This window comes from Ammospiza caudacuta, chromosome 21, assembly GCF_027887145.1.
Source record: "Ammospiza caudacuta isolate bAmmCau1 chromosome 21, bAmmCau1.pri, whole genome shotgun sequence".
NCBI classification, from domain to species: domain Eukaryota; kingdom Metazoa; phylum Chordata; class Aves; order Passeriformes; family Passerellidae; genus Ammospiza; species Ammospiza caudacuta.
Genome location: NC_080613.1, coordinates 3595836 through 3623593, shown reverse-complemented (window position 1 = coordinate 3623593; position 27758 = coordinate 3595836). Strand labels below are relative to the sequence as shown.

At 51.9% G+C, this 27758-nt stretch overlaps 1 protein-coding gene across 2 annotated transcripts; it reads right to left on the bottom strand.

Moving 5' to 3' along the window:
- Positions 1-80: 80 nt before the first annotated feature.
- SARDH (sarcosine dehydrogenase) lies at positions 81-26263 on the bottom strand. Of its 2 annotated transcripts, XM_058818292.1 has the most exons (21): positions 26174-26263; positions 24846-25146; positions 23544-23722; positions 22534-22713; positions 21674-21797; positions 21410-21510; positions 20231-20335; positions 19702-19831; positions 17386-17472; positions 17199-17289; positions 15343-15484; positions 13784-13867; positions 12935-13048; positions 12306-12444; positions 11432-11545; positions 9869-10016; positions 9181-9274; positions 3933-4095; positions 2888-3056; positions 2385-2520; positions 81-577 (listed from the first exon to the last, which is right to left on the bottom strand). In XM_058818292.1, exons 2-21 carry the CDS (start codon positions 25138-25140, stop codon positions 410-412), a joined length of 2763 nt encoding a protein of 920 aa, XP_058674275.1. In that variant the 5' UTR covers positions 25141-25146; positions 26174-26263; the 3' UTR covers positions 81-409. The 2 variants fall into 2 exon arrangements, with proteins under 2 accessions (XP_058674275.1, XP_058674276.1); XM_058818293.1 differs by lacking the exons at positions 23544-23722; positions 24846-25146 and having other exon boundaries at positions 26174-26221.
- Between the last annotated feature and the right edge of the window lie 1495 nt (positions 26264-27758).

Genomic DNA, 27758 nt, shown 5'->3' with positions numbered 1-27758 from the left:
TCCACATCCCCACCCCAGCAGAGCCCCCAGGATGAGGTGACACCCATGGGAGTGGGGACAGACACAGCAAGGGACCCATTTAGAGGCTCCAGCTCTATCGACAACCGAGCTAGTTTAAAAAAAAATCATTTCCAGGCTACATTTGGGGGGAAAGAGTTTCCAGCACAGTCAAAAATTGAAAGCACTTCACACACAGTGAGACCAAACACTGTTTGCAGGCCAATTAACCCATGGAAAAGAATTATTGCTGCAGTATCCCTGCTTCACTGGGGAAACAGAGCAGCAGAGTCTTTGCACTTTTTGGAATCTTTTCCTCCTCTCCCCTTGATTTGACCCACAGTGACTCGGGGTGTTTCAGGATGTTGCCCGGCTCTTGCAGCTGACCCCGGAGCCAGCAGGGGCCGGGAGTTCAGCCTGCAGCTCCTCTGCCCTCTGGGCAGCCCAGCAGCCCGCAGTAAAAGCCTTTCACACGTTTGTTGTCAGGGTCGAACGGGGATTTGGTGTGAGCTCGGGCCGGGAAGGTCACTCCCATCCGCTCCAGCTCGTAGCTGCCGCTCTTCACAAAATCCAGGGAAACCTGTGAGGCAGAGCCATGGAAAAAACCTTAGAGGGTGGCAGCATCCCAGCCCCACCCCTGGGCAAGCTCCCACCCGCCCCACACATCTGATCTCTGCAGAAAACCCGGCTCTGCCGTCCCCAGAGGATGTGTGGAAAGGGGGATGAGAATTGTTAAAAGCACCCTGTTTAAAAAAAAAAAAAAAATTAAAATCGGGGTTTGAAAATTTTACGTTTCTTTTTTTTCCCTGTGGAGGTATATGATGGAAAGAAAAAAGGGGAAAGGAAAGGGGAAAAGAGAGGAGAGGTGAAAGGGAAAAAGGGAGAAGAGAGTGGGAAAACGAGAGGAAAAAGGAGAGGGAGAAGGAGAGGGAGGAGAAGGAGAAGGAGAAGGAGAAGGAGAAGGAGAAGGAGAAGGAAAAGGAAAAGGAGAAGGAAAAGGAAAAGGAAAAGGAAAAGGAAAAGGAAAAGGAAAAGGAAAAGGAAAAGGAAAAGGAAAAGGAAAAGGAAAAGGAAAAGGAAAAGGAAAAGGAAAAGGAAAAGGAAAAGGAAAAGGAAAAGGAAAAGGAAAAGGAAAAGGAAAAGGAAAAGGAAAAGGAGGAATATTCATCACTGGGAGAAAAGGGGGTTCCCAGGGGCAACTGGCCCACAAAGCCACTTGCCTTGGGTCTCTTGCAGGGATGCAGGATGAAAAGCCAAGGCAAGCAAGAGCAGGAATCACAGCCCACACACAGCTCTTGGCTGGCACAGAAAAGGTCCCTGGAGACGTCACCCAACCTCTGTCCCCACAGCACGCTGCTAAATGAGGGCACTGAACAATTACCCAGGAGCCTCCCAGGGTTAATTAAAACCTCGCTCTGCTCCCATTGGCCATTGCTCCCTACAACATAAGTGAATTTGCTACTGCAATTAAATATTTGGTTGCAATTAACCCCTGAGGCAGCACTTGAGCCGTGCATGGACCTCAGACGGTGACAGTGACACCAACTTTGGCATTTGGCACCAACCCCTCACCCCCAGCCTGCCCAGGGAACACGAGGGAGCTGCTGTGCCATGTCCCAGCCCAGGTGACAGCAGTGCAGGGAGGAGGCATGTGGGATCTCAGCACCTCAGGACGGAGGTGCAGAGAGGCCGAGACCACCCTTGGGGGGGCTCGGGAATCCTGGAATGTTGCCAGAAGTGTCTGGTGGCAGGATTTTGATCCTACACAGGAGATGAGACCTGTATGAGGGCTGGGAGGAATTCACTGGGTGAATGGTGAAGGGATAAGTTAGTTAAAGTGTAGAACACAGGGTTTAGGATTTTGGTACAGGGGGGTCTAAAGAAGTAAGATGGAGGAATTGAGGCGTGTCCTGTCCTTCTTCTTCTTCTTCTTGGCCTCCATCTTCTGTGGTGGTGGTGGCACTTTGGGATTGGTCATTACTAAAAGTGCACCGGTTAATAAGGGTAGAAGGTATTGGGGAGAAATAGTAAATATTGTATACGTAACTTCGAGTATAAAGATAAGTGACCGCCCAGGGGGCTTGGGGAGTGTGCCCATGGCTGACATGCTGTGCAGACCTCTGTCGGGCTGAAAGAAAATCTTTTAGATAAACAATTAATAAACACCGAGACCGAGACAAGATCAGAAGTCTCTCCTCGTTCTTTGAAGCGTCGGCTCTCCAAGGCCATCCCTGGGCCTTTCCATGCCACCTAAACAGCAACAGCCAGAAAACCTTACAAGTGGCGTCCCTGGGTGGGCTCGAACCACCAACCTTTCGGTTAACAGCCGAAAAGAAGAACGCCAGGAAATTTACAGAGGCACAGCCAGCCCCAGGCTCTGCACTCACCGGGCCACCTGCAGGATCTCGGATGTAGCCGTAGGCGATGGTTTTGTCGATGGCAAACCCAAAATCTGCCCGGCGGATGTGGCCGACCACCTGCCCGTCCCTCCAGACCGCCTCCAGGCCGAACATGGGCACCTTCCTGTGAGGCAAAGGGCACAGCTGCCGGAGCACAGCCCCTCCACGGGGCAGAGGGCTCTGGCTCTGCCCCAGGGCAGCCCATGTGCCAGGGCTCCCACTGCCCACGGGCTCCGTCACCTCTCCGTGCTGAACCCAGAGTGCCACCAGCCCAACCTGCAAAACTCTGGGTGAAACAAGACCAACCCTCACACCTCCTGCAGCTAAACCTCTGCCGAATCTGCAAAACCTCCAGGTGGAACAAGATCAACCCTTTCACACCTCCTGCAGCTCCCACTGAACATCCAACAGGGAATTTGCTCATTGACCTCTCCCAGCTGAACGCAGAGAGCCTCCAGCCCCATCTGCAATACCTCCAGGTGTGTACTCACTGCTCGGTGGTGAAGCACACGAGGCGGCGGAAGATGCCCTTGGCTTTCTGGGCCTCCACAGCCTCCCGGCCCAGGAAGGGAATGCTGGACTTGAGCTTGCAGGTGAAGGCCAGCCCTGCTTCCAGCGGGGTGTCATCGGGGCGCAGGTCTGCGTGCCAGTGCCTGTACCCTGCAGGAGCCAGCACGGGTCACCCACTGAGCCTGGCACAGCACCCCTGTGTTGCCATGATATTTACTGAAAAATCCCTTTGCTAGCAATTTTCTCTTGAGAAGCTGAGAAGCTTCCGAAGAAAAGAAAAACAATAATTATCTGCTGCTGTGGAATGCAACAGGTACATCTTTGACTGGTCCATGTTGGTTGTTTCTAATTAATGGCCAATCACAGTCAGCTGGCTCAGACTCTCTGAGAGTCACGAGTTTTTGTTATCATTCTGTTATTTTCTTTGCCAGCTTTCTGATGAAATCTTTCTTCTATTCTTTTGATATAGTATCAATATAATGTAATATAATATAATGTAATATAATATAATGTAATATAATATAATATAATATAATATAATATAATATAATATAATATAATATAATATAATATAATATAATATAATATAATATAATATATAAAAGCACCCTGTTAAAAAATTAAAATCAGGGTTTGAAAATTATATTATATTATAATAGATATTATATTATATTATATTATATTATATTATATTATATTATATTATATTATATTATATCATATCATATCATATCATATCATATCATATCATATCATATATCAGCCTTCTGAAACATGGAGTCAAGATTCTCATCTCTTCCCTCATCCTGCAAACACCACCACAGCCCTGCCCCTTGGACACCCACTGCCCTTTGTTCACCTGGATAAAACACCCTGGAGAGGAGTCCACAGGGGAATTCTCAGCGTTCTGAGACCCTGCCCCACCTCCAGCCCCACTGACCCACCCCAAAGCTGAGGAAAAGCTCCCTGCCCTGCTCCCCCCTCTGTAGGAGAAGCAGAGATTGCTGCTGGGAGGAGAACAAGGACCTTTCTCGATGCTGAGGCTGTCGATGGCTCTGTAGCCGGCGTTGGCGATGCCGTGCCGTGCTCCTGCCTGCATCACTGCCCGATAAACCTTCACACAGTCAGCCCTGGGCACGTGCAGCTCCCAGCCCATCTCGCCCACGAACGACAGCCTCATGGCACGGACCTGCAAAGGCAAGAGGGGAACATCCCCGTGGTGCAGCTGGGCTGGGCAGCCTGGCACAGGCTCCCGTGTCAGGGGAAAGCCAGCCTGCCCTGGGTGCTGGGGAAGATGGAACAGGAAAGCCTTATAAATATGATTGCCTGGCAAAAGACTTGGAGAATATAAAACTATAAGTGAGATTGAAATGAAAGCAAGCTTTGAGATCCCTCAGTTACTGAACAACTGGAAAACAATGGTGTGGCTGGCTGAAGGCGATCCCCTTTTGATGAAACAACACCCTCTGCTTGCAGACGGGTCCCAGGGTCAGAGCAGACCCTACAGCTTGGCAGAAGGGCCCCAAAGAGGAGTTTGTAGGGTTTAAAATGTAACACAGTATGATGATGTAGTGATTCTTATAGGCTGTATGTAAATGCTATAGGATTTGTATCTTGTACTAGATTGGTTAGTGAGAATTAGAATATTCAACACAGAAGATTTATTGTATTGTAACAGGAACCTCACTCTCTTACCCTCTCATCCTCTCTCTCTCTTCTCTCAGTCCTGCTCTGAGCTGTGGCTGGCAGCTCTCAGCAGGGCCCTGCACCCAGGCCCTTTGCAATAACCCACAAGTTCCATGACCTGGCTTCAGAGATCTCTCATCCCTGTCTGTCCTCACCATCCTACCCCCGATGCTCCTACCCCTGGGAACTGTGGTGGAAGGCAGTTCTGGGCTCTCCTCTCTTGCACCAAGACAGGCTCATGTAGCCCCACGTTTCTCTTCACAGAGAAAAGCAAGGCACAATTCTTCCCAAGAATATTTCTGGGATTCACATTCTCTGAACCTCAGAGAAAGAAAGCACAATTCTTATCATTTGCTGTGCCTGTGTTTGTTCCAAAGTAGAATGCAACATGGAGATTGCTTACCCAGAGTGATGGTGTTTTGTTTCCTTGGCCTGTCAGGGCCAAGAGTGTGTGTTGGGACTGTTGGGTGACAGTCACGAGATTCTGTGCAGTTGTGGGCAGGGTTGAGTGCTTGGCAGATCCAGTTTTAGATGTACAGAATAATACAGTATAATAAAGTAATGAATGAGCCTTCTGATATCAATGCAGTCCTCCTCATCATTGCTCCTTCGTCAGGGCCCTGGCACCATTGCTGTAGGCTGAGATTGAATTCCTCATCTCTGGACATCCTAAGCCTGGCACCTCAGACCCAGCTACCATCAGTGCCAGGGGGCAGAGGTGGCTGCTGGAGCATCCTCTGCCTACAGACTCCAGGGCTGGGGTGAGATGTGATGCTCCAGCTCCAGCCAAGCTTTTGTCTCCCTCTGCTGATCCTCTGAGACAGGGAAGCTGTCCCCAGCAGGACTGTCCTGCTTTTGGGGCACTGCATCACTGCTGTCCCTGCCACAGGAATGTTCCTGGACAGTGTTGCCACAGCAGAGGCACCCAAGGCTCCTGGGCATGTCCCAGTGCCACCAGGGAATGCTCGGGGCTGTGTCCCAAAGCTGAGCTGTCACATGAGCTCCACACCAAACGTCAGAAGCCCCAAGGAGGGATGAGCAGATCAGCACAGGGGACTCGGTGCTTCTCCAGAGAAGCCTCATTCCCAGGGATGGAGCCTGGCTGAGGTCCCAGGGAACAGCCTGGCCTGCCTGTGTTCCACCAGCCTCTCACCCAGGCACCCTCCTGCTGTCCCTCTGGAACATTCTCCATTCCCAAAGCCTTCCAGGCCAGCTGGGACCAGCCCAACTCAGGCACCTTCCCTGCAGACAGCCCTGGAGCCTGAGCTGCCTTTCCCTCTGATTCACCCCATTGTGCTTCTCCACCTCCTCCCCCACAAAACCCCTCTGGTTCATCCCTCTGGGTACAAATCCACTGCAGACACAGAGCTGCCTTTGGGAGAGAGATTAACTCCAGAGTTCCTCTCTGGGCTGTGATCTGTGCTGGTAACAAAGCTGTCCCCAGCTCAGGACACATTCCAGCTGGCTCTGGTGGCTTTGGGCTGGCCTGGCCATGGCTGTGGCTGGGGCAGAAGCTGCATTTTGCCATTTGCTGAGCCCTTGCCCCAAGCAGAGCTGCTGCTCTCTAATCCCAAATGCAAACAGACCCCAGCAGCTGCTGCCCAAAGCAGGCAGAAGTGCCCAAAGGCTGCCTGGGCTCCGTGCTGCCAGCGTGGCACACCTGGGAGCCCAAATCCACTCCTGCTTCCCTTAGCACCAAAATCACATCCTCAAGCTGAATTTACAATTTTTAAATTGCAAGAAGCCTTAACCTCTGCATTAGGAGTGGGGAGGTGGAAGGAACACATGATGGGGGATTTATTTTGAGCCCTGCCCTGGTCCCTGGCGCAGCCCCGCAGCCAGGCACAAAGGCTGGCACTCCCTTCCCCAGCAGCACGGGCTCAAGGGGCTCAGAGAAGCTTTTTCCTCTTCACAAAAGTGTCATCTAATTAGGGAACAGCCTGAGAAGAGGCTGCTGCAAGCCAGCTCCCATCTTCACTGCGGCAGGAGATGCTCCGGGGATTGACAGGCAACTTCCCGGCTCGTTAACCCCGAATGGGACTGCAGCTAAAGCGCTCTGCACAACCAGGAGCAACTTACTCCTGGGAGAAACTTCCTCTCAAAGCACCTGTGCTCCAGGGGAATGAGCATCCCAGCAAAGTGCCCACAGAAAACGGGAAACTCTGGAAAATTGGGGTGATCAGGCAGTGGTCAGCTCAGTACAGGGAGGGACTGGGATGTGTGTGAGCCCCTCACATCCCACCACGGAGGGTGGGAATGCTAAGGGCTGCACTCAGCAGCTCTGCTGGATTCCCATAGGAACAGGCCTTCCAGCTGGAGCTGTGAAATAGCATCCATCCCTGGGCTTTTGTGCAGCGATTCAAAAGCATTCTAGGTACCATAGAAAATGAAAACCTGAATTTTTCCCTGTCTCCAGCAGTGAGATTCAAAGGGGGACCTTTCTCTGCTGTTCCATACAATGAGAGACTCTATATATAAACTCACAAACCAATCCATAATTTCCAGAGTCATTAACTCTGCTGGAACTCTCCTTTGACTCCAGCTGATTTTGTTCAACTACTGAGTTAATGCAGGAAAATCTCGGTGATAACTTTTTTAAGATGCTGGGTTCAGTTTAATCCCCCTGGAAGGTGATAATATCAGCAAAGGCTTCAGCCTGCTGCCCTGAGAAATCCTCCCACTCCAATTCCAGCGTGGGATGGGGTCCCTGGTGTTCATTGTCCAGTGGGACAAAGGAAACCTCCTGAAGGGTGGTCCAGTCCCCTCCCAGCTCACACCCCTGAGACAAGAGAGCTTTTCTCTGTCCATGAGGGAATTGACACTCCAAAGAATCCACAAAACTTCTGCCAGCTCAATCTTCCTTGAAGGACTGGATTATTTATAACAAACTTGAAGTGAAATGCAAATAAACTCATCACACTCCTGGAGACAGGAACATTTCCACACCTTTCTTAGGGCAAAAGCAGATTATTACAAGATGATATCAGCCTGCTACAGGCTGACAGGGGAGGGTGTGGGGAGGATTAATGAGGACTAAAATCCAGAATTTTGGACAACCTGCACCAGTGGATTGGCTTTGAATTCCCCAGGCCTTCCAAGGGACACTGAACTCGCTGTGGGTTGAGTTGCTGGGCACCCAGGGTGCATTGATGGCAATGGTTTGGAGATTCATCTCACTTGGACAAGATCTGTGCTTTACTTAAACCACCTTAAGGCCTGGGCAGGCTGTTGCTCACAAATCAAGAGGCTCTAATTTGATTTAGCAGCAATCTCTTCAGCAGGCAGCTGCAGGAGAATTAAAGCCATTTTAATTCTGAATGAAAAGTGGCCGCACGTGGCTTAACCCAATTTCCTTAACATCCAGCCTGCTGCAGCTCCTGGCTCTCCTGCTGCCTTTTATGAGATTTACTGCTTCACCTTCACCTCCTTCATGCCCCACCAGGCTCCAGGCTGAGAGCAGAGAGAGTTCTGGGCATGGTCCCTGCTCCCATCCAGCTCATCCAGCAGGAGAGGGATGCTCTGGGACCATGGCCTGCCCAGGCTTCCTATAGAAAGGAGCAAGTACAAATCCCACCCTCTCCTCAAAGTGTTTTTGCAACCATAGGAATATTCCACATGGGATAAACATCACTGAGAAATCAGAGTTTCTCCATGAAACCTGGCTAAAGCTTCTCCCTGATACCCAAAGTTTCCAGCAGCAGGTTTTCCTAGGACATTTCTCCTTTGAGAAAAATGACACTTCATGGTCACCAGCTCTTCTTTTTGGGGTGTTCAAGCTCAATCAAGAGCTTCAGGGCATGTGTGAGGCCTGAAGGCTGGGCAGAAGCAGGATGATGTGTGCTGTACTGGAAGCTTAGGGCTGTCAGGCTTCTCCTGTGATCAAACAGCAGCTCCCAGGCTGCCCAGTCCCTGCTGCCAGTAGCTGACAGGCTTTGCATTAAATTGTCCCTGTTTTTTATGAGGAGGGGGAAATGGAAAGTGTCTGGAGTGTCAGGTAGATCTCATCACCAGGGCTGGCCCTAATCCATGGAGGCATCTCTCATTCCTGTGGCATCGCTGCAAAGCCATGAGTCACCCTGTCCCTTCCCCAGGCTCAGTGCTGTGACACCCCTGGCAGAGCAGGATGGCACCTGCCAGGCAGTCAGGGAGGGAAACACCCTTTTCTCACTCTGGGGTTTGGCCTTTTCCTACAAAAACCACAACAAAACCTCTCAGACACATTCCCAACAGAGGGAGATGGAACAGTTTGCCCAGAGCAGCTGTGGCTGCCCCTGGATCCCTGGAAGTGTCCCAGGCCAGGCTGTATGGGGTTTGGAGCACCCTTGGACTGTGGAAAGTGTCCCTGCCATGGCATGAGTGGAACAAGATGATCTATTCTATTCTATTCTATTCTATTCTATTCTATTCTATTCTATTCCATGCAAAATACAAAACCCAGTGCAAAACAATACCTAAAGAAACCACTTAGTGCAATCCAACAATCTTTCAGGTCCCTTCCAAGCCTAACCAGTCTGGGATTCTGTGCTTGGCTGGTGGGTGCACAGAGCCCAGAGCTCCCCGGGCAGCTCAAGGAGGGGCCCCTTCCCACCTGGCATCCTGCAGCTGTGGTGATTTTGTGGGTGGAGAAGGGGAAGGCCTCGTTGCTGAGGTCGGTGTCGAGCACTTCCTGCAGGACAGCACGGCTGTGGGGAAACAGCAAAGGGGAGCAGGGAGGGTTATCCCCAAATCCTGCTCCTCATCTTGCTGGAGAGACAGACTTGAGCTGAGGTGGCTGATGCGCAGTGCTGTGGGAGCCTCAAAAGAAATTTCAGTTCCTTGGGAAGTGGAGTGATACTCCAGCCACATCAGCACTCGTGTCATGGGGCCCCTGCCCAACACGGGGACCCGCACCTGAGGCAAACCTTCCTGCATCCCTGCATCCTTCCCTCCATCCCTGCATCCCTCCTTCTACCCCTGCATCCCTCCATCCATCTCTGCATCCTTCATTCCATCTCTGCATCCCTCCTTCCATCCCTGCATCCTTCCCTCCATCCCTGGATCCCTGCATCCCTCCCTCCACCCCTGTATCCTTCCTTCCATCCCTCCACCCATCCCTCTGCCCCTCCATCCCTCCCTTCATCCCTCCTTCCACCCCTCCTTCCATCCCTCCATCCTTGCATCCTTCCTTCCACCCTTCCATCCACCCCTCCATCCCTCCCTCCATCTCTCCGCCCCTCTATCCCTCCTTCTGTCCCTCCACCCCTCCCTGGTCAGGTTACAGGGAGGAGCCCTCTCACCTCAGCGGGCCCTGGATGCTCATCATGCCCAGCTCCTCGGAGCAGTCAAGGAGTTTGCACTGGAATTTCATGTCCTGCAGCACGGTGGTGATGTGGGACCAGTTGTGCTGAGCCACGGCCCCGCCGATGGCCAGGTAATATCCATCCCCTGGAACACAGCCCCGGGCACTGTCAGGGCTGGTTCTGCTCTGCACAGCCTGAAATGCAGCCCTGAGCATCTCCAGCTCACACAGCCCTGGCTGGGACTGCCAATAAAGGGGTTAAAGAGCTGGGGGATTAGGGAAGGCTTTTTGGGGGGCTCAGCACAGTGAAAGCCAAATGGCCATTAGCAGTGAAAGTGTGTGTGAGCATCACAGGAAAAACTCCTCGAGAACAACAGCCAAAGCATCTGCACTTTTGTCCCAGCACAGAACAGACCCTCAAGGGTGGAGTGAGACAGAACAGACCCTCAAGGGTGGAGTGAGACAGAACAGACCCCTGTGGGTACAGGTGGGAGCAGGGAATGCCACACTGACCAGCCCATAACCACTGCAGTACAATTCCTACTGTATGCAAGGAGGAATTTCATCTCCTCAGTAATCCTGGGTGGAAAAATCCCCAGGGATGGTGTTTGAGAGCTGATTAATATGTAATCAATCTTCCCTCTGTCTTTCCTGCCACTACGAAATTGCTCTCTGGTATTCTGTCATAACGATAATGAGTGCAGCCACCTACTGTAATTGGGAAAATAGACTTTGCTGTGATTAAACACCTCCAGTGCCCGCCAAAGCTGCAGCTCTGCCAGCCACTTCCCACCCTGCTTCCCCTGCCAGTGTCCCAGACAGGAGGGAGGAAGGATCCTCCCACAAGGGAGGGAAAAATCACAGGCACCCCACACTGCTGGGACAAACACGGTGACATTGCCATGGCACATCTGAAGGTGACACAGCATGGTGAGATTGCCCCATGGCACACCTGGAGGTGCTGAGATTGCCCCATGGCACACCTGAAGGTGACACAGCATGGTGACATTGCCCCATGGCACACCTCAAGGTGATGAGATTGCCATGGTACATCTGAGGGTGACACAGCACGATGAAATTGCCCCATGGCACACCTGAAGGTGACACAGCATGGGGACAGGGCTCTGTGGCCTGGCCAGACCGAGCTCAGCATCCTCCTCCTCCGAAGCTGCCTAATGCCATTCCTGCCCCCAGGGCTGCTCTGCTGCCTTCCAGTCCCCTTAATTGCAGCTGATAAGGGCTGGGACAGAGGTCAGAGCTGCCAGGCAGGGCTGGACAAACCCAATAACAGCGATGAGCAGTGCAGGGCCCTGGGGACAGGGGCCATAATCGGGTTACAGGCACCGTGGATGGAGGTGGAAAAAGCCAGGTGGCTGCCATTAGGAAAATGCAATCAGCCTGTGCCTGCAGCCCCTCCAGCGTGACAGGGAGTGCTGGGACAAACCTGCCCAGGACTGGAAAATTCACTGTGTGCATTGAAAGGGCAGCGAGAAAACCTGGGAATTCAGGGAGGGTGACAGAGCTGCTCCATGCTGCAGCATCCCATTACTCAGGGTTTTACCTTCAAAAGCGGGGGCCAGGGGGGAGCCCGGGGTCCCAGGGCTGATCCTGCTCACGGTCAGGTCGCTCTCCACGCCGCCCTGGCGGTTCAGCATGCAGGTGTACACGGTGGAGCCTGTGGGGCACACGGGCACCATCAGCCCAGCAGCCAGCCTGGCACGGAGCCACAGGGCAGCAGGAAAAGGCGTCACTGTCATTAAATCACCCATCCTGGCTGTGCCCTGACCGACCATGGGTGTCCCGACACCGGCACAAGGAAAGGAATGATGTTTTTTCCCTGTTCTGTGTGAGGAGTTGAAGTTGCACCCTTGGAAATGGCCAAAGTTGCTTCCCAGCCTCGGAAAAGGGGACAACAAACCACAGCTGGCTTTTTTGAGGGTTATGCTTGATTTACTCCAGCACCCATTGCACCTCCAGATGTGAGCCACAGCTGGAGCCAAAGGGAAACCTCCCTCCTTCATCCCCGAGCTCAGAGCACTGAGCCGCTTCAGCATTCAGCCAGCCAAAGGTGTCTCTGAGGTGAAACCACCACACATCCAGCCAGCCAAAGGTGTCTCTGAGGTGAAACCACCACAGCTGCCACCTTTGGTCAAGCAGCAAGGGCCAGACGAGCCCAGGCACATCCCACCTGGCTACATTGGTATTTAATTTCAATATATTGGCGCCCAACGTGGGGCACGAAGCCGCAACCCTGAGATCGTGAGTCTCAAGCCCCTGTATGAACAAAGCAGAATTCAGACTGTGGTGAGGACAGGAGGAACAGCCTCTTCCCAAACCCTCTGCAAAGGCAGCACTGAGAGGAAAAGCCAGTCTGGGGTTTTCTGGGTTGTTTTGGGGTGAGATCTCCCCAGCAAAAGGAGGAGCTGAGGCTGTACCTGGGGCTTTGCTCACATCAGCACTGAACAGCCAGTCTGCTGCTTTGGTAGCTTCAGGTCCAACCAGGTAGAATTTCCCAAAATAAGACATGTCAAAGAGAGCCAGGGCGTTCCTGCACGTTAAACATTCCTTCTTGATCTGCAATTAAAGCAAACGAGGCAGCCATTTGCATAACAGGAAACAATACCAGGACACTCTCCTGGTGCCTTTAAAGGCCTCAAAATGCTCCTGAAAGAATCAGAAATTTGCTGGAGCCTGACAGGCCATCCTGAGTGCCTGATCCCATTCCTCACCTCCCCACCTCAGTGACAGTTACCATCAATAACACCCAAATTTTATCAAATTGGATTTTTTTTCCTAAGCTGATCTCAACACTTCAGGAAAGCAACAGCATAATTCCCATGGCCTCTCCCCTGAGGTTTCTGAGCATGGGCTACACATTTCTCTTCATACTTTTGGGACATTTTTCGCTGTTTCGGAGCTTCCCCTCCCTCCGAGCATCCCCCAGAGCAGCGATGGGGCACAAATTCTGCTGCCTCCAGGTCCCCCAGCTGGCTGGGGGTTTGGCAGGGCAGGAGGGGCTGGCTGGGGGTTTGGCAGGGCAGGAGGGGCTGTCAGCCCCACTCACAATGTCGTGGTGAGGAGGGAAGTCGAAGGTGTACTCATCCCCCAGCAGGCGGTTGTAGGTGTAGTCCCTGTGGCGCTCGTGGCCATAGGCACCATAGTAATCATAGTCCAGGACCTGGGGGACAGGGAGGAGGAGGAGGTGAGGCTGAAGCCAAAGGACTCCTTGGCATATTCACCCCACTCCTGGAGAGATGGCTGTGGTGGTGGGTGCCCACACTGGCATCCCTGATCACCATGGGGATGGGTTCTCCAATATCCCTGCCCATGGTGATGGATCTCACCCCAACATCTCTGCCCATGATGATGGCTCCTACCAGAGCATCTCTGCCCATGGGGATGAATCCACAGCATCCCTGCCTTTAGTGATAGATCCCCATCCCAACATCCCTGCTCTCAGTGATGGATCCCCACCCCAACATCCCTGCTCTCAGTGATGGATCCCCATCCCAACATCCCTGCTCTCAGTGATGGATCCCCATCCCAACATCTCTCTCCTCAGTGATGGATCCCATCCCAACATCCCTGCTCTCAGTGATAGATCCCCATCCCAACATCCCTGCTCTCAGTGATGGATCTCCATCCCAACATCTCTCTCCTCAGTGATGGATCCCATCCCAACACCCCTACCCTCAGTGATGGATCCCATCCCAAGATCCCTGCTCTCAGTGATAGATCCCCATCCCAACATCCCTGCCCTCAGTGATGGGTCTCCCCTCAGCATCCCTGTCCTGATGAGGGATCCCCACCCCAAAATCCCTGCCTTCAGTGATGGATCCCCACACATGGTGCTGGGTCCTACCCCAGCTGGTCTCTCCAGGCTGAGGACCCCCCAAACTCCAGCTGTTCTTACCGGGGCTGCTCCCCCAGGGTTGAACCAGCCAGGTCTCTCCCAGCCGTGCCTCTCCTGGAAAACACAGCCCTGCCGCAGCAGCTCCTGCACAGGAGAAATGGGAACAAACAGCTTTTTATTAAAAATTTCCTCTCCCAGCTTTTTGAGCAGCACTCAGGCTGCCCTCCTCGGGTGCAGATGTGGGCTCAACACCAGACTTGTGACCCCTTGGTTTGGCTATCAACAGCCAAAATCTCATTTAAAACATTGTCAAAACTAAAAATTGCCTGATTATTGTCTCACTCAGGCAGGATATTTTCCTCAAGAGGCAGAGAAAGCCACAGCCCAGCTGTGCACCCCACCAAAACTTGCCCTGGGGTGCCCAAATTGCTGACCAAGGGTTGCTACATGCAGAGAGCAGGATTCCCCACCATGTTTACAGAGTAATTATATAATAACACTTAATATTTATACAGCAACCTTCTCATCCCTTCTCTGAGCTCTCAGGAAAGCCTCTCTGCACGCAATTAATTAGGGATCCATTAAGATATTCTTGTTTGGAGCCTCAGTTCGGAAAAGAATAGATTTTGTTGAACATCTCAGAAATCATTCAGTGCCTATTTATAAAACACAGCACATGTTCTGGAGCTGCACGGATAAATAGCAGCCTGTCAGTCAAGTGGGCATCACTTATTAGACGTGCTATTAAAAAATAAATTGCATCCTCAGTGACAGAAAACAACTGAGCTGTCAAGCAAACACCGGGGGCTGGTGGGCAGGGGTGTCTGTATTACTGCTCCAGCCTCTGCCCTCCAGTTGGAAGAGGAATGGTGTGATGTCAATCAGAGGGAAGCAGGAATGGGCTTGGGAAATGTGGCTTTGCCAGGGCTGGGGTTGGTGCTGGCAGTGGATGAGGCTCTGGTGCTGAGCCAAGCTGAGTGTCTCGAGGGATCTGGGGGGTTCTGAGCTGCTGGCGCAGCAAAATGCTGGGAATTGGGGTTTTGTCTCAAGTGCTGCATCTTGAGAGCGTTCACCTGTGGGTATTTGTGTGAAGAAGGGGCTGGAGCAGGAGGGAGCCCTGGCTGGTGGCTCCAGGGAGCAAAACCACTTACTAGGTGCTGGCAAAACCACCTCCACAGAGGCACATCCCTCTTCCCTTGTGCCCCAGCCACACTCCACAATGAGAGACGTTGTTTTGGGGAGAAAGTGCTGCTAAATTGTGAGCAGGACACAGTGAGCAAGGGCAGGAGGTTCCTGTGAGCATTCAGCACCCTCAGCCCTCTCAGCTGCCCTGGGATGGACTCAGCCTCAGAGCTCTCCTCTCCCCTTTTCCCTTGCTCAGTGATCATCACCAGGTTCTTAATCCACATCTGCTGAGCTAAATATGGGAATTCTCAGGCTCTCTGAGCATTAAACCACCCATGGCCCCATAACCCTCACAGTGAGCTTTGGGGTCGGGCAAGGATCTCCCCAGAACAGATGGATGGCACCACAGAAGCTTTGGGGAATGACCCAGCTGCAACCACTCCTTGTGAGCTCCTTTTTGCTGCTGTGAGGGCCAGCCCAGGCCCTGTCCTCACCTCGTGCAGGGGGTCCTTCCTCATGTTGCGTCCTGCCAGGGGCTCGTCGTGGGGGAACACCACGGAATAGTTCTTGGCGTAGGACTCGTGGCTGCGCTCGCGCATCCAGCGGTTGTTGTCGGTCAAGGAGTGGTGGAACCTCCTGCAAGGCAAGGACATGAAAACATCTGGGTGAGCCCACCAGATCAGGGCCTTCTGCGCCAGACACAGGTGTGGATGAAGCTGCTGGTGTAAAGTTGTTATTGCTGATCCAGTTTTGTGGTAGGAGCAGAGGAGCCAAGCAGGACTCGGTGCTGGCCATGCTGCAGTGCTGACCAGCAGAGCTGCCCCACCCCAGAGCAACTGAGAGCAGAAAACAGCCCTGATGACGAAAGGAAATAGGAAAAAAAATGAAATTTGAGGTTAATTCTGCCCCACTTCAACATGGGACCAGCGTCAGGGTTTAAACCCAGCCCCGATGAGGGAATGAGCCTTGGACATTCCTTATATTTTTCACCCAAATCTCTCCACACTGAAATATAAATAAAATCCAAAATATCCTCAATTCATTTGAAGTGTTTCCATCTTTCTAACAGCAAATCTCCTTGAAGGAGTGTGCCAGCTCAGCCCACAGTCAGGTTGGTAATCCCAGAGATCTGTAACTCTGGGAAACAGCCTTGGGCACAAGTGGCACCTTTCCCAGGGCTGCAGAGAGGGAGCCAGGCAGGGTATGAAGGACAAAATTCCATTTTTAAGGACTTTTAAAATTATACTTTCAGCTTCCCTCCTTGCTGACTGGGGGAAGAGGAGGGGCAGGGCATGGGGCTGAGCCCTGCAAGGAATACAAGTGATGCTCCCCAAGAGCTGTGAGAGCAGCTGCTGGCAGAAGGTGACACTTGGAATGTCACCAGCACCCCTGGTCGCCCCATCAGCCTCAGCCCCTTCACCAACGAGCTGAATTTTTGACAGCAGCGAGCGGGCAACAGCTGCCAGATGAAATATTTACAAGCAAATGTTCTGAGAGGATAAATATTGAAATGTGTGGAAAAGGGAGTTATTTAAAGAGGCGCTTGGTAATTGTCACAAAAGGAAGGAATGGGACTGACAGCTTGATGACAGGGCACATGGGACATGGGACATGGTCGGGTGGAAAGCCCCTGGCTGCTCTCAGCAGGGCTGGGGTCCCTTGGGGTCAGGGGGGCTGTGCTGGTGACAACCCAGTGCCCAGCCTGGGATTTCTCCATCTCTCCATCCCCATCCCTGGTGGAAGGGGACAGCTGAAGGCATCTCCCCCATCTCTGCAGGCCCCTCACTCCCACAGCCCAAGCCAACACGGCATTTACCATCTTGGCCACTAAAGCAAGGTGAGATTTTCAAAGCTTTGTCCCTCACAAGGTGTTTGCTGTCACTACAGGCTGTAAGAAAGCCCAAACCCAATCAAGGACAATCAAGCAAGTCAAAAGCAATTACTGAGCCAACATCTGCATGGCCACATCTCCCAGCCCTGGTGTTGCTGCACAGGGGGGCCGAGCTAATCTTTGTGCTGCTGAAATCATCCCCATGATTATTAACTTAGAGGATTAGGCATGGCTCTAATTGAACAACAAAACCCAAACATAATTACCCTGTCCTTCCCCACCACCACCACCATCTCCCTGTGCCTGATGGAAGCTGTTTGTGTGGGAGTGCAATGAGGCAAACGAGATAAACCCCACCTGTGCGCATTCATTAAAGCCACTGCCTGTAATTGATTCCAGCTCCTTGGAGGGACACACACGCTGCCTGGACAGCCATTCCTGATGCCAGCCCTGCCTTGGGAGCACCCCCAAGGGGCAGCAGGGGTGAGGGATGCCCATGGAGGCAGCAGGGTCACTTGCCTGATGTCGTAGCCGTACATGTCCTTCTCCGGCCGGCCGTGGATGATCCAGTGAGCCAATTCCCTGCCGCAGCCACCTCCCAGCATCATTCCTGGGGAACAGGGCAGGGTGCAGACAGGGCCAGGAGGCCAAGCAGGGCTGGGGGATGCCAGGATACCCCGGGGATGACCCCTCAGGTCTCTCTTACCGGCGCTGTTGAAGCCGCAGCCAAGGAAGAACCCTCGGACCTCAGGAGCTTCTCCCATGAGTGGTTTGTGGTCAGCTGTGAATGACTCTGGAAAGCAGAGAGGGGACGTGCCAGCGAGGCCAGGACAGGGGGATCACACACTCTGGGGACACTCACACGCTTTACAGACAGCTTTCCTCCTGTGCTGAGCTCGTCCTGCTCCCAGAGAGATCAGTGGGGCCAGAACAGCTCCAACACCCAGCACTGCCCAGCACAGGGGTTTGGAGTTGGACTGAGAATTTGGGAGGCAAAATGAATTCCCCAAGAGAAGGTGAACAAGGCACTGTCTTTTCTCCTTCCCAATCCCCCAGCCAAGGGTGTTGCTATAGGACACGAAAAAACGCAAGTGCACGCTGCTGTTCTCAAGGTGAAAGAAAAGGGAAGTTTATTTTATAAGTCTAACATTTACAGTTTTCCAAGAGTGGCAGTGGATTGGAGGGTGACAGTGCCACCTCTCCAATGGCACTGGTCAAACTAACAGTCTATCAACTTTCTTCTTCTATAAAGGAATGCAAAACAATGAGTTATTTACAGAAAGCATGTGAGAAAGTACACTACAAGAATGTCAACATCAGAAGGCTTAGAAAAATCTTAAGAAAACAGGGTGACACAAGGGGGCTGCACTGATCTGTTTGTTGCCATTTTAAATCTGGGCTCTGTTTCCTTATGGTGTATTCCACCTTTGTCAATTCCTGCTGGGAAATTCCATAATTTTGAGCCACTTGGTTCAGCTGAGGGAGGGCTGGGGATGTCTCTCTTGCTCCAGTGCTGCCAGTGATATTCCACTGGCCCATCAGCCATGGAAATCCCTCTATAAATCCTCACCAGGGAGGACAGCAAGCCCCTGACAGAGGTCTGCAATCCTCCTCCCTGTTTGATAGTGCTCCATCCATCCATCCATGTAAAAGGAGAGAGGGAAAGCTGAGTTCAGTGTGGTTTTTCCCCACTTAGCAATGCCCAATTTGTTTCCCCTGACCCCACTGCTGCAGAGAAGGCAGGAGCAGAGCCAGAATATTTCCACTGTCACCAGAGCAGCTCCTCACGTGCCACTATCCCTGTGCAGGTATTCCAGGCCACAAACTCAGGGAGTCAATGGAGCCAAAGCACCTCCCTCCCAGCACAGCTGACTTTGCCCTGGGATGGGTGGCGAGGGCTGCAGGGACCTTGGCACAGTGACCACAGCAGAGGGGACGAAGCCTTTGCCATCTGATCAGCCCAGCGTGACTCAGCTGCCACAGGCTGCTGGCTTCAATCAAGAGGGAGAAAAGCAGGAGAGCTGAGCCTTGGAAAATGACATTATTGAACAACAAAGAGGAGACATTCATCTACCAGCAGCCAGTTCTGCTCTGCAATCAAACCACTGGACCCAGGGCCAAGGTCTCCACCTTGTACAAGTCATGTTTGATCTGCTGCAGGGTACGAGATATGCCCTACTTTCTCCTCATACAACCCAAAGAGTTTTACTTTAGGTGCCTCAGCAAAAAGGGCTTTTATTATAGTTAATTTCTTAGTGTATAGTTCATTTTAAGGGCAAACCAAGTGTGCAAGGCTTGGGCTCAATGTCTGGCACCACCTCCAGCTGCCACTGCAGGGATGGCTTTAACTCCACACCAGGGATGTAAATCTGGGTTGATCTAACCTCACTAGACCAGGAGCAAGTAATAAAAATAATTACAGGAGATAACACTTGGTAAAATAACAGCCACTGCTTAAAAACATCTGCCTCTTAATTTTCCAGTCCAGCAGCCACAACATCAGCTGGAGATCCATTTAATACCAGACTAAACCAAGGTAGGCAGCTCCCCAGGGAAATGGCTTTAAACTCAAAGAGGGACAACTGAGATGATAAGAAATCAATAAGATTATAAGAAATTATAAGATAGAAGTTATTTACAACAAGCATGGGGAGGCCCTGGCACAGAGTGCCCAGAGAAGCTGTGGTTGCCCCATCACTGGAGGTGTTCAAGGCAAGGTTGGACGGGGCTTAGAACACCCTGGGATAGTGAAAGGTGTCCCTGACCATGGAATTGGATGATCTTTGAAGATCCCTGTCAAGCCAAACCATTCAGTGTGTCTCTGAATGTGTGATTCTATTTCTCCACCCAGGCTAGGCCTGGAATGCCACCCTTTGGAAGATGCCACCACCGCAGCCAGACCAGCAGCACTTCCTCTGTATTCAAGGAGTTTCTCTTCTCCCCGGGCTATAAAGTTTCCCATTGCCATTAGCAAGATCTTCAGAAAAACCCAGCCACCACAGTGCCACCACAGCCACATTACCTGGCCCACAGACAGTGGATTTAATTCCTGTTTTCTCCAGAACTGGCACCCTGTTGACAGCACCTTCAATGTGTTGCATGAAAACATCCCAGTCCAGGTCAAAGAGGCCAAAAGCAAATTTTTCAGATACCTAAAGAGGAGAAACAAGAATCAGGGCACAGAACAGAGGATGGCTGACTGTTTGAGACCACCTATCTCTGGCAGCCTCAGAGAAGATAAATTGAGGCTGCATTGAATCTCTGGGATTTTGGGGTTTTCTTAAGCAACCCAGACAAATCTGAAGCATGAATTAAGGATAGAGGGATGAGCACCATCAAACAGGGAGGAGGATTACACAGTTCTGTCTCTCCTGTTGCCTCTGCACTGCATATCTGTGCCACAGACAGCCCCAAAGGGGAGATGCTCTCCCCATCAGGCACCAGAGGTTGGTGCCTGCAGAATTTGGGGGCTGTGCCTGCGCCCACTCCCCCGAGGTGGCTTCCCTGGAAACCTGCCTGGTTCCCCCAGCAAACCCCCGGGCTGCACTCACCTCCTCCCAGAAGATGGGGTTTGACTCATATCCACCCACGGAGAGGGCATCGCCTTGGAGACGCAGATAGACCGAGGCATCGTGATCACGAACGTTTGGCATGTTCTGCAACATGGGCAGGGGGAGTGCAGGGGTCAGAGGAGGCCAAGAGCCATAGGGACACCCCTGTGGCACCCACCAAGGTCCACAAGGTGGGCACCTGCAGCAGTGACCTGTCAGGGATGGGACATGATGGCACTATGGGTGCTCCCTCAGCACTGAAATTTGGGCACCTCAAGAGGAAAGCACCCAGCTAGCATGGGAGAGCAGCTCACACAGAGACCTGAGCAGCACCCAGGGGTGCTCTGGGGATGGGGAGCAGCCCCTGGGGTTGATCCTAGCTCAGCAATCATCACTCCTCTGCCACCCGCCCCTGCAGGAGGATGCAGCAGCTCGAGGCGCAGGCAGCAGTGCACGAAGAATGAGGCATTTGTTCTTGTGAATAATGGATGGGGAAACATTTAGATAACACTGAGGAATCGGTGTAGGGCCTACTGCAAGCCGTGTTGACAAGTGGAATTAAGTGGATTGAGCAGGAGGCACCGAGGTCTGTGAGCTGTAGCCTCTCCTCTGGAGCCTTTCTTGCTGCTTAGGGCACGGTGGAGTCACCGGGACTGAAATGTAATCATGGACCACAGCACTTTTCACAACCAGGCACCTCGTGCTGAAAGGGCAGGCACAGACTGTGTCAGCAGGATGGAAACTAATTAATGTGTCACCCTCAGTGCACTGGGCCCTCGGAGGATGAAGGCTCCTTCAACTCCCAAGCAATTCTCTGCAGCCAGATGGCAGGAACAGATTTATAGGGGCAGTCTGGAAATGCTTGGAGAGCTACACCTCTGCCTGCCAGGCCTGAGATCTTTATGAATGCTGCTATCAGACACCAAACACAAAGATCTTGAGGGGGAAAAAAACCCCCATCCTGCCAGTTGTAACCTCGTTAAATATTAAATCTGACTCTGTTCAAGGTGATCTGACAGCCCTGCTGAGGGTGTGCACTCCCCTGAGAGCACAGCCTGACCTGGCAGCAATCAGGAGCTCCCACAGGTCTGGGGGTCCCTGGAAGGGGCAGGGGTTGTTTCTGCCTCTCCAGCCCTGTTCCCCAGAGCAGAGGAGCTGGGCTGCAGTGGGCAGACTGACCTGGATGCCCTCGATGCGCTCGGTCACCACGTAGGCATGGTGCATGGCCACCAGCGGCACGTGCACACCTGCCAGCCGGCCCAGGGCCCGTGCCCACACTCCTGCAGAGACAACAAGCCCATGCTGAGCTCCTCTGCATCCCCAAACAGCTGCAGGGCACAGCCACGGGCTGGTGCAGGCTTTCCTCCTCACGGGAGCAAAGCCACCGCTGAGCTGTGGCCACTGCCCCCGTCCCACCCCTGCCCTGTGCCCCGTCCCCTGTACCTGCACAGTTCACCACGCAGGGAGTCTGGATGGTGCCGTGAGCTGTCTCCACTGCATGCACCCTCTTCACCCCGAAATCATCAGTCCTCACCTGGATGCCCGTGACAGGGCAGTTCTCGATGATCTGGTGGCACAGGAAGGGAGGCAGAGTCACAGCAGGGTCACCAGGGCAGGGGACAGCCCAACTCACCTGAGATGCAGCCCCCAAAGCTGGGAAAAGGGAACCTAAGCAGCATCCTGAGTGTCTTGTGTTCCTCATAAAGGCCTTTTTTCCACCCTCTATTTTCCCTGGATCTCGTGGTTCCTGCCAGCTTTGTCACTGTCACCCAACCAAGAGGACAACACCCTTCTTGGGAAAGCCCCAAATCTGCAGGAGCAGCTTTGCCCCAGTGCGAAAGGAGAAGGTGAGGAAGGCACCCCACCTTCTGCCTAGTATAAATTACTAAGTCACTTTTTACTTACTTAAATTTTACTGTACTAAAATTAGTATAAATTACTAATTCTACTAATTAGTAATAATTTGGGAAAGCCCCAAATCTGCAGGAGCAGCTCTGCCCCAGTGGGAAAGCAGAAGGTGAGAAAGACACCTTAGTATATAGTACTAAGTAATTTCTTACTATACTAAAGTTCTACTTTACTAAAGTATATATATTTACTTTACTAAAGTTATAATTAGTATGAATTACTAATTACACTAATTAGTAATAATTTGGGAAAACCCCAAATCTGCTGGAGCAGCTCTGCCCCAGTGGGAAAGGAGAAGGTGACGAAGGCACCTTAGTATAAATTGCTAAGTAATTTTTTACTATACTGAAATTTTACTATACTAAAATTAGTATTAGTTACTAATTAAGAATTACCGTGGCACCCCTGGCAGTCGCTGCCCTGGCCAGGGTGGAGCAGGTGCCAGCAGGGTCCATGGTGCCATCCTTGGGGACGTACAGGGTGCCATAGAGGTCGTCAACGTTCATCAGGGGGTACAGGTCCTTGGTCTGAGCTGGGGTCAGCACGTGGGACTCCACTCCATACACCTTCCCCAGCTGCCAGGGGACAGGAAAACCAGGAGATCAGGCAAGGAACAAAAGATTTGGTCACCTCTTGCTGCTGAAGGAGTGACAAACTGATTATTGTTATTCTGCTTAAACTGATTATTGTTATTCTGCTTATGCTTTCGTGGCTTGCAGATCTTCATATAAGGTTGGGAATTTGCTCCATGGGTCATAATCAAACCCACAGGTGTTCTGGGCTCTGTGCCAGGGTCTCTGAGCCCCCTGGCAGAGGTTTGGGCAATCCAGGAGAGCCAGAGGAATGTCCTGAATTCCAACATTGGAGGAGAGTCCCAGGACAAGTTTATCTCCCAAACCCTAAATCCAGCACGGGGTGATGCTCAGATTTTAGGGAATATAACCCTGTTTTTGAATTCAGGCTGCCTGTGCAGCTGGAAAAATGGGGAAAACGATGCTACCACTATTTAAACAACCAAAACTACAAGGCTGGATTTAATTTTGCCAACTTTGGAGGAGTTTGACAAATTTTGCCTGCCTTACACAAGTCAGAAGGCTGCCTTGGAAAGGACCTGCTGTCCAGTGGGAAGGCAGTGAGGGATGGGACATTCTTTGAATTCAAGCTGCCTGTGCAGCTGGAAAAACGCTGCTGAACAACGGAGAAAACAACGCTACCACTATTCAAACAACCAAAAATCCCGGGTTGGATTTTATTTTGCCAACTTTGGAGGAGTTTGACAGATTTTGCCTGCCTCACACAAGTCAGGAGCCTGCCTTGGAAGGGACCTGCCATCCAGGTGGGAAGGATGGGACATTCAGGGACCACAAAAACCCCTCCCCTCCTGCACCCCGCGGCTCCTCCCTACCGACATGAGCCTCTTGTACTCATCCAGGCGCTGCTTGTTGGAGGCGATGAAGAGCCCCCCGTTCTGCACCCAGCCCGTGTGCAGCCCGGTCTCGGCCGGCAGGTCCCGGCTCACCACGTCCCTCGTGTGCGCCAGCAGCTCCACCTCCACATCGCTGGGGCGCAGCTGCCACAGGAGCCCTGTGCGCGGGGGACACGGGGTGACACCAGCATCTGTCACCTCCCCGTCACACGGAGAGGGATGCAGGGACGGGGGGGTCCCTGTGTGTCCTGTGCCACCCTGCGGGGCTCGTGCTCCATCTCGTGGATTTGTGGGAATGGTACAAAACACCGGGTTTTGCTCTCTTCGGGCGTTTAATGAATGGGGGGAAGGGGGTATGGAGTGGATGGGCCATAAATGTGTGAAAAAAAAAATAAAAATAAAACTTATAGAGCTCTGCCTCCCTGCCATAGAAAAGTGGCTTTAAAAAAGGGATTTGTGGGAATGCTACAAACCATCGGGTATTGTTCTCTTTGGGCGTTAAATGCATGGGAGAAAGGGAGTTATGGAGTGGATGGGCTACAAAAGTGTGGAAAAGTAATTTAAAAAGCTTATATAGCTGTGCCACCCTGCCATAGAAAAGTTTCTTTAAAAAGGGATGGAAACTGTGGAAAGAAAGTGTTTCCTTTTGCTGCAGCCACATAAATCTTGAGGGGAAAAAAGGAAATTTAAGGAACTTAAAAATATATATTATATTATATTATATTATATTATATTATATTATATTATATTATATTATATTATATTATATATTATTACTATATTTATTAGTATGTTATTGTATTTTATATGATTAAATTATTATATTCTATATATCATACTATTGTATAAATATTATTTATTATTATTCTACATTATCATATTACTATATTAGTTATAATTTATATTCATGTTATATTTATATTAATATACATGTAATTGTACACTTAAATATTATATATTTATATATCCATATTTATATTTAATTTTTGTATATATTTTATATATGTATATCTATATTTCATATATGTATATATATTATTTTATGTATATCTATATTTTATATATATATCTATATTTTATTTTATATATGTATGTCTATATTTTATTTATATTATACTTTAATATATTTATATATTTATAATTATATTTGTATTTATTCTATTTTTAAAAAATATTATGGCAGAAGAAAAACCAGAAATCCTCAGCGCTTACATCCCAAACTCTCACAGAGCCCGCCCCAAACCCTGAGCATCCCCGGGCAGCGCCGTGCCCGCCGCTCACCCGCGGTGTGCCAGGTGGTGCCCGAGGTCAGGCGGTCCCTCTCGAGCAGCAGCACCCCGCGCATCCCCATCTTGGCCAGGTGATACGCGGTCTGGCAGCCCAGGCTGCCGCCTCCCACCACCACCACCTGCGCCGAGGCCGGCGGGGCCCGGCTGGGCTGCCCGCTGCCCGGGCCCTGCTCCTGCAGCGTCTGCTGGTACGGGACGCTCTTCTTGGCCGTGGGGCCCGGGCCGCTGCTGAAGGGCCGGGGGCTCCTCCAGCGGGGGACGCGCCAGGCTCTGCTCAGCGACGACATCGCCACCTGCACATCCCAAAAGCGCCTCGCTGCATCCCTGCCTGCGCCCCTGCTGCGCTCACTGCCCGTGACGGGGGGTGGGCACAGGCTGAGCGAGCCCTGGGCACATCCTGGGGTCCCTTTCCAGCAGGGAAATCCCAGTTGTACATGTGTGCATCTCCCAAACACCCTCCCTTACAAAGGGGCTTGGGAATTCCCTGGCTGCCCCTCACCACCCATCTCTTGGCGCTGTGCAGAGGCTGAGTGAGCCCCGGGCACATCCTGGGATCCCTTTCCAGCAGCCGGGGGTTCCTTTCCATCAGGATATGGGATCCCAGTTGCAGGTGTGTGCAGCTCCCAAACACCCTCCTTTACAAAAAGGGGTTGGGAATTCTTAGGGAATGGCACCCTCTGATAGCTCATGCCTCAAAAACACTTTTTCCCCCCCCTGCTAGAATTCAGGAGCTGTTTGGGCGCAGAGAAGGTGCCAGGTTTCCTTCTGCCCATCTCTGGGTGCTGTGCAGGGGCTGAGCGAGCCCTGGGCACATCCTGGGGTCCCTTTCCAGCAGGGAAATCCCAGTTGTACCCGTGTGCAGCTCCCAAACACCCTGCCTTAAAAAGAGGTTTGGGAATTCCCAGTGCACAGCGCCCTGTGCTTGCTCATGCCTCAAAAACCACTATTTTTCCCCCCCACAGGAATTCAGGAGCTGTTTGGGCACAGAGAAGGTGCCAGGCTTGCCCTGGATCAGAGGGTGGGGCAGTGCCTGCTGGGGGACACACAGGGACAGGTCCTCCCTGTCCAGCAGCCCCTGTTTGGGTCCTGGCTGAGCACACAGCTCAGGATTTGCTCCTGAACAAAGATTTAGGGTGCAGTGGTGCCAACACAGCCCCCCCGACACAAACCACAGCCATGAGCAGGGGATAAGGGATCAGTGTGACCCCTCTGACACCCCTTGTTGCTGCCACGTGGCCACCAAAGCCCTCAGTGTCCCCCCAGTGTCCCCCCAAGCTTCGGGTGACAGCCCACGGCACATTCCCACCAGGCACCACTCACCAGCACGGCTCACTCCGGGCTGCCTTTCCCTGCTAGGATATGGTGGGGCCCCTGCCTTCCTCTGATGCTCTCCTCCTCCTCCTCCTCCTCCTCCTCCTCTTCTGTCCCCTTGGCCCCTGCTGCAAAAAATATTAACCAGCACTTGGAGGCGAGCGGAGCCAGCCTGAGCCAACAGAAAAGAGAGACTTACCACCTTGTCCCCCTCTTTGTCTCCCTCCTTGTGCCCTTCTCGTGGCTCTGCTGCTTCCCAGGCAAGACAAAAAGTCTGGCAGAGCAGAGAAATTCAAAGCAGGGAGGAAAATTCTGCTTTTCTTCCCCGGCTGGGTGCCCAGCAGAGAACAAACAGCCCAGCTGGGGCCAGAGGGACTCGCAGCCTGCCGGGCTGGCTGGAGCTGTCAGCTGGATGCCAGAGAGCAAACACGGCCAGGAAAGCACCATCTGACCCCCCTGCTGCAGCTCCCAGTGGCTCCAGTCAAAGAACAGAGATAAAATTCATTTACACCCCAAGAGCTCAAAGCGAAGGTGGCAACACCAAAAAAAAAAAAAAAATTTAAATTGGAGTTGGGTAGAAAATAAGGGTTGGATTTTGAAAATGTAAAGCTGAAGGTTTGTTGTTCCTTCAGCTCAGGGCTGAATTAGGGCCTGTTTGGGCAGGACACAGAAGTTCTGCTGGAGGGCTCATGCTGGTATCTCAGAGAAGCAGAAGCCAGGGTGGAGTCAGGGTTTGGCCGCTGGTTGGGAGGGATTGGGGTCCCAGCAGCATCCTGGGCCCCCAGGCAGCATCTCCCACCCCTGTAGAGCTCTGAGCAGCCATGGGATGGTTTTTGGGGGGTTTTAGGCATCCAGCTCAAGTGGAAGTGCCCCTTTTCTGCTCCTCAGTGCCCAATCCCCCTGCTCTTGCCTGTTGGACACCCTGTGGTACCCAAACTGCCTCAGTTTGGGAAGGGTTTGAGCAGGAGCCAAGGGGTTCCCTTATTCCAGCCTTATCCCCTGTCTCCAGCAGCATTTCCCCTCCTTTTCCCAGAGACAAAACCAAATTTTGTCTCAGTTTCTCAGTTTTACAGAGAGAGCCCCAGAAGTTCCTGCAGGCTTCTCCACGGACTAAATAGCTCAGAACAACCACAGAGGTGCAAACAAGTCTAAACTCCTGTTTGCTGTTTCTGTTTGGCAGGCCAGAACCATTTCATCAGCCTGTCCAAACTATCAATATGACCTTTGGGTTGGAGCTGACCTAGAACAATACGAGCCTAAGCCTGAGCCCTTCACCAAGCTCAGGATGGGCAGTGGGGACAGTGGCAGCTCCCACAGCCCCTCTGAGCCCTGATGTGGCTCCAGAGCAGGAATGAGGGGGTTAATTTTTGGGGTGATCAGTGCAGAGTAGAGGGAGCCCACACAGTTCAAGCTCCCCCTGTAATTTTTAGGTTAATTCTAAAATAAAGCTCAGGCGCCAGCTGGAGCTTTCTAGGTCACAGCAAACGTGGTTAAAGCAGGGCTGAGCCAGCCAGGCGTGCTGCAGACTGTCAGCATTGCCTCTGCCACCCAATCCTCACCCCCATCCTCATCCTCATCTGAGCTGTGGGCTCAG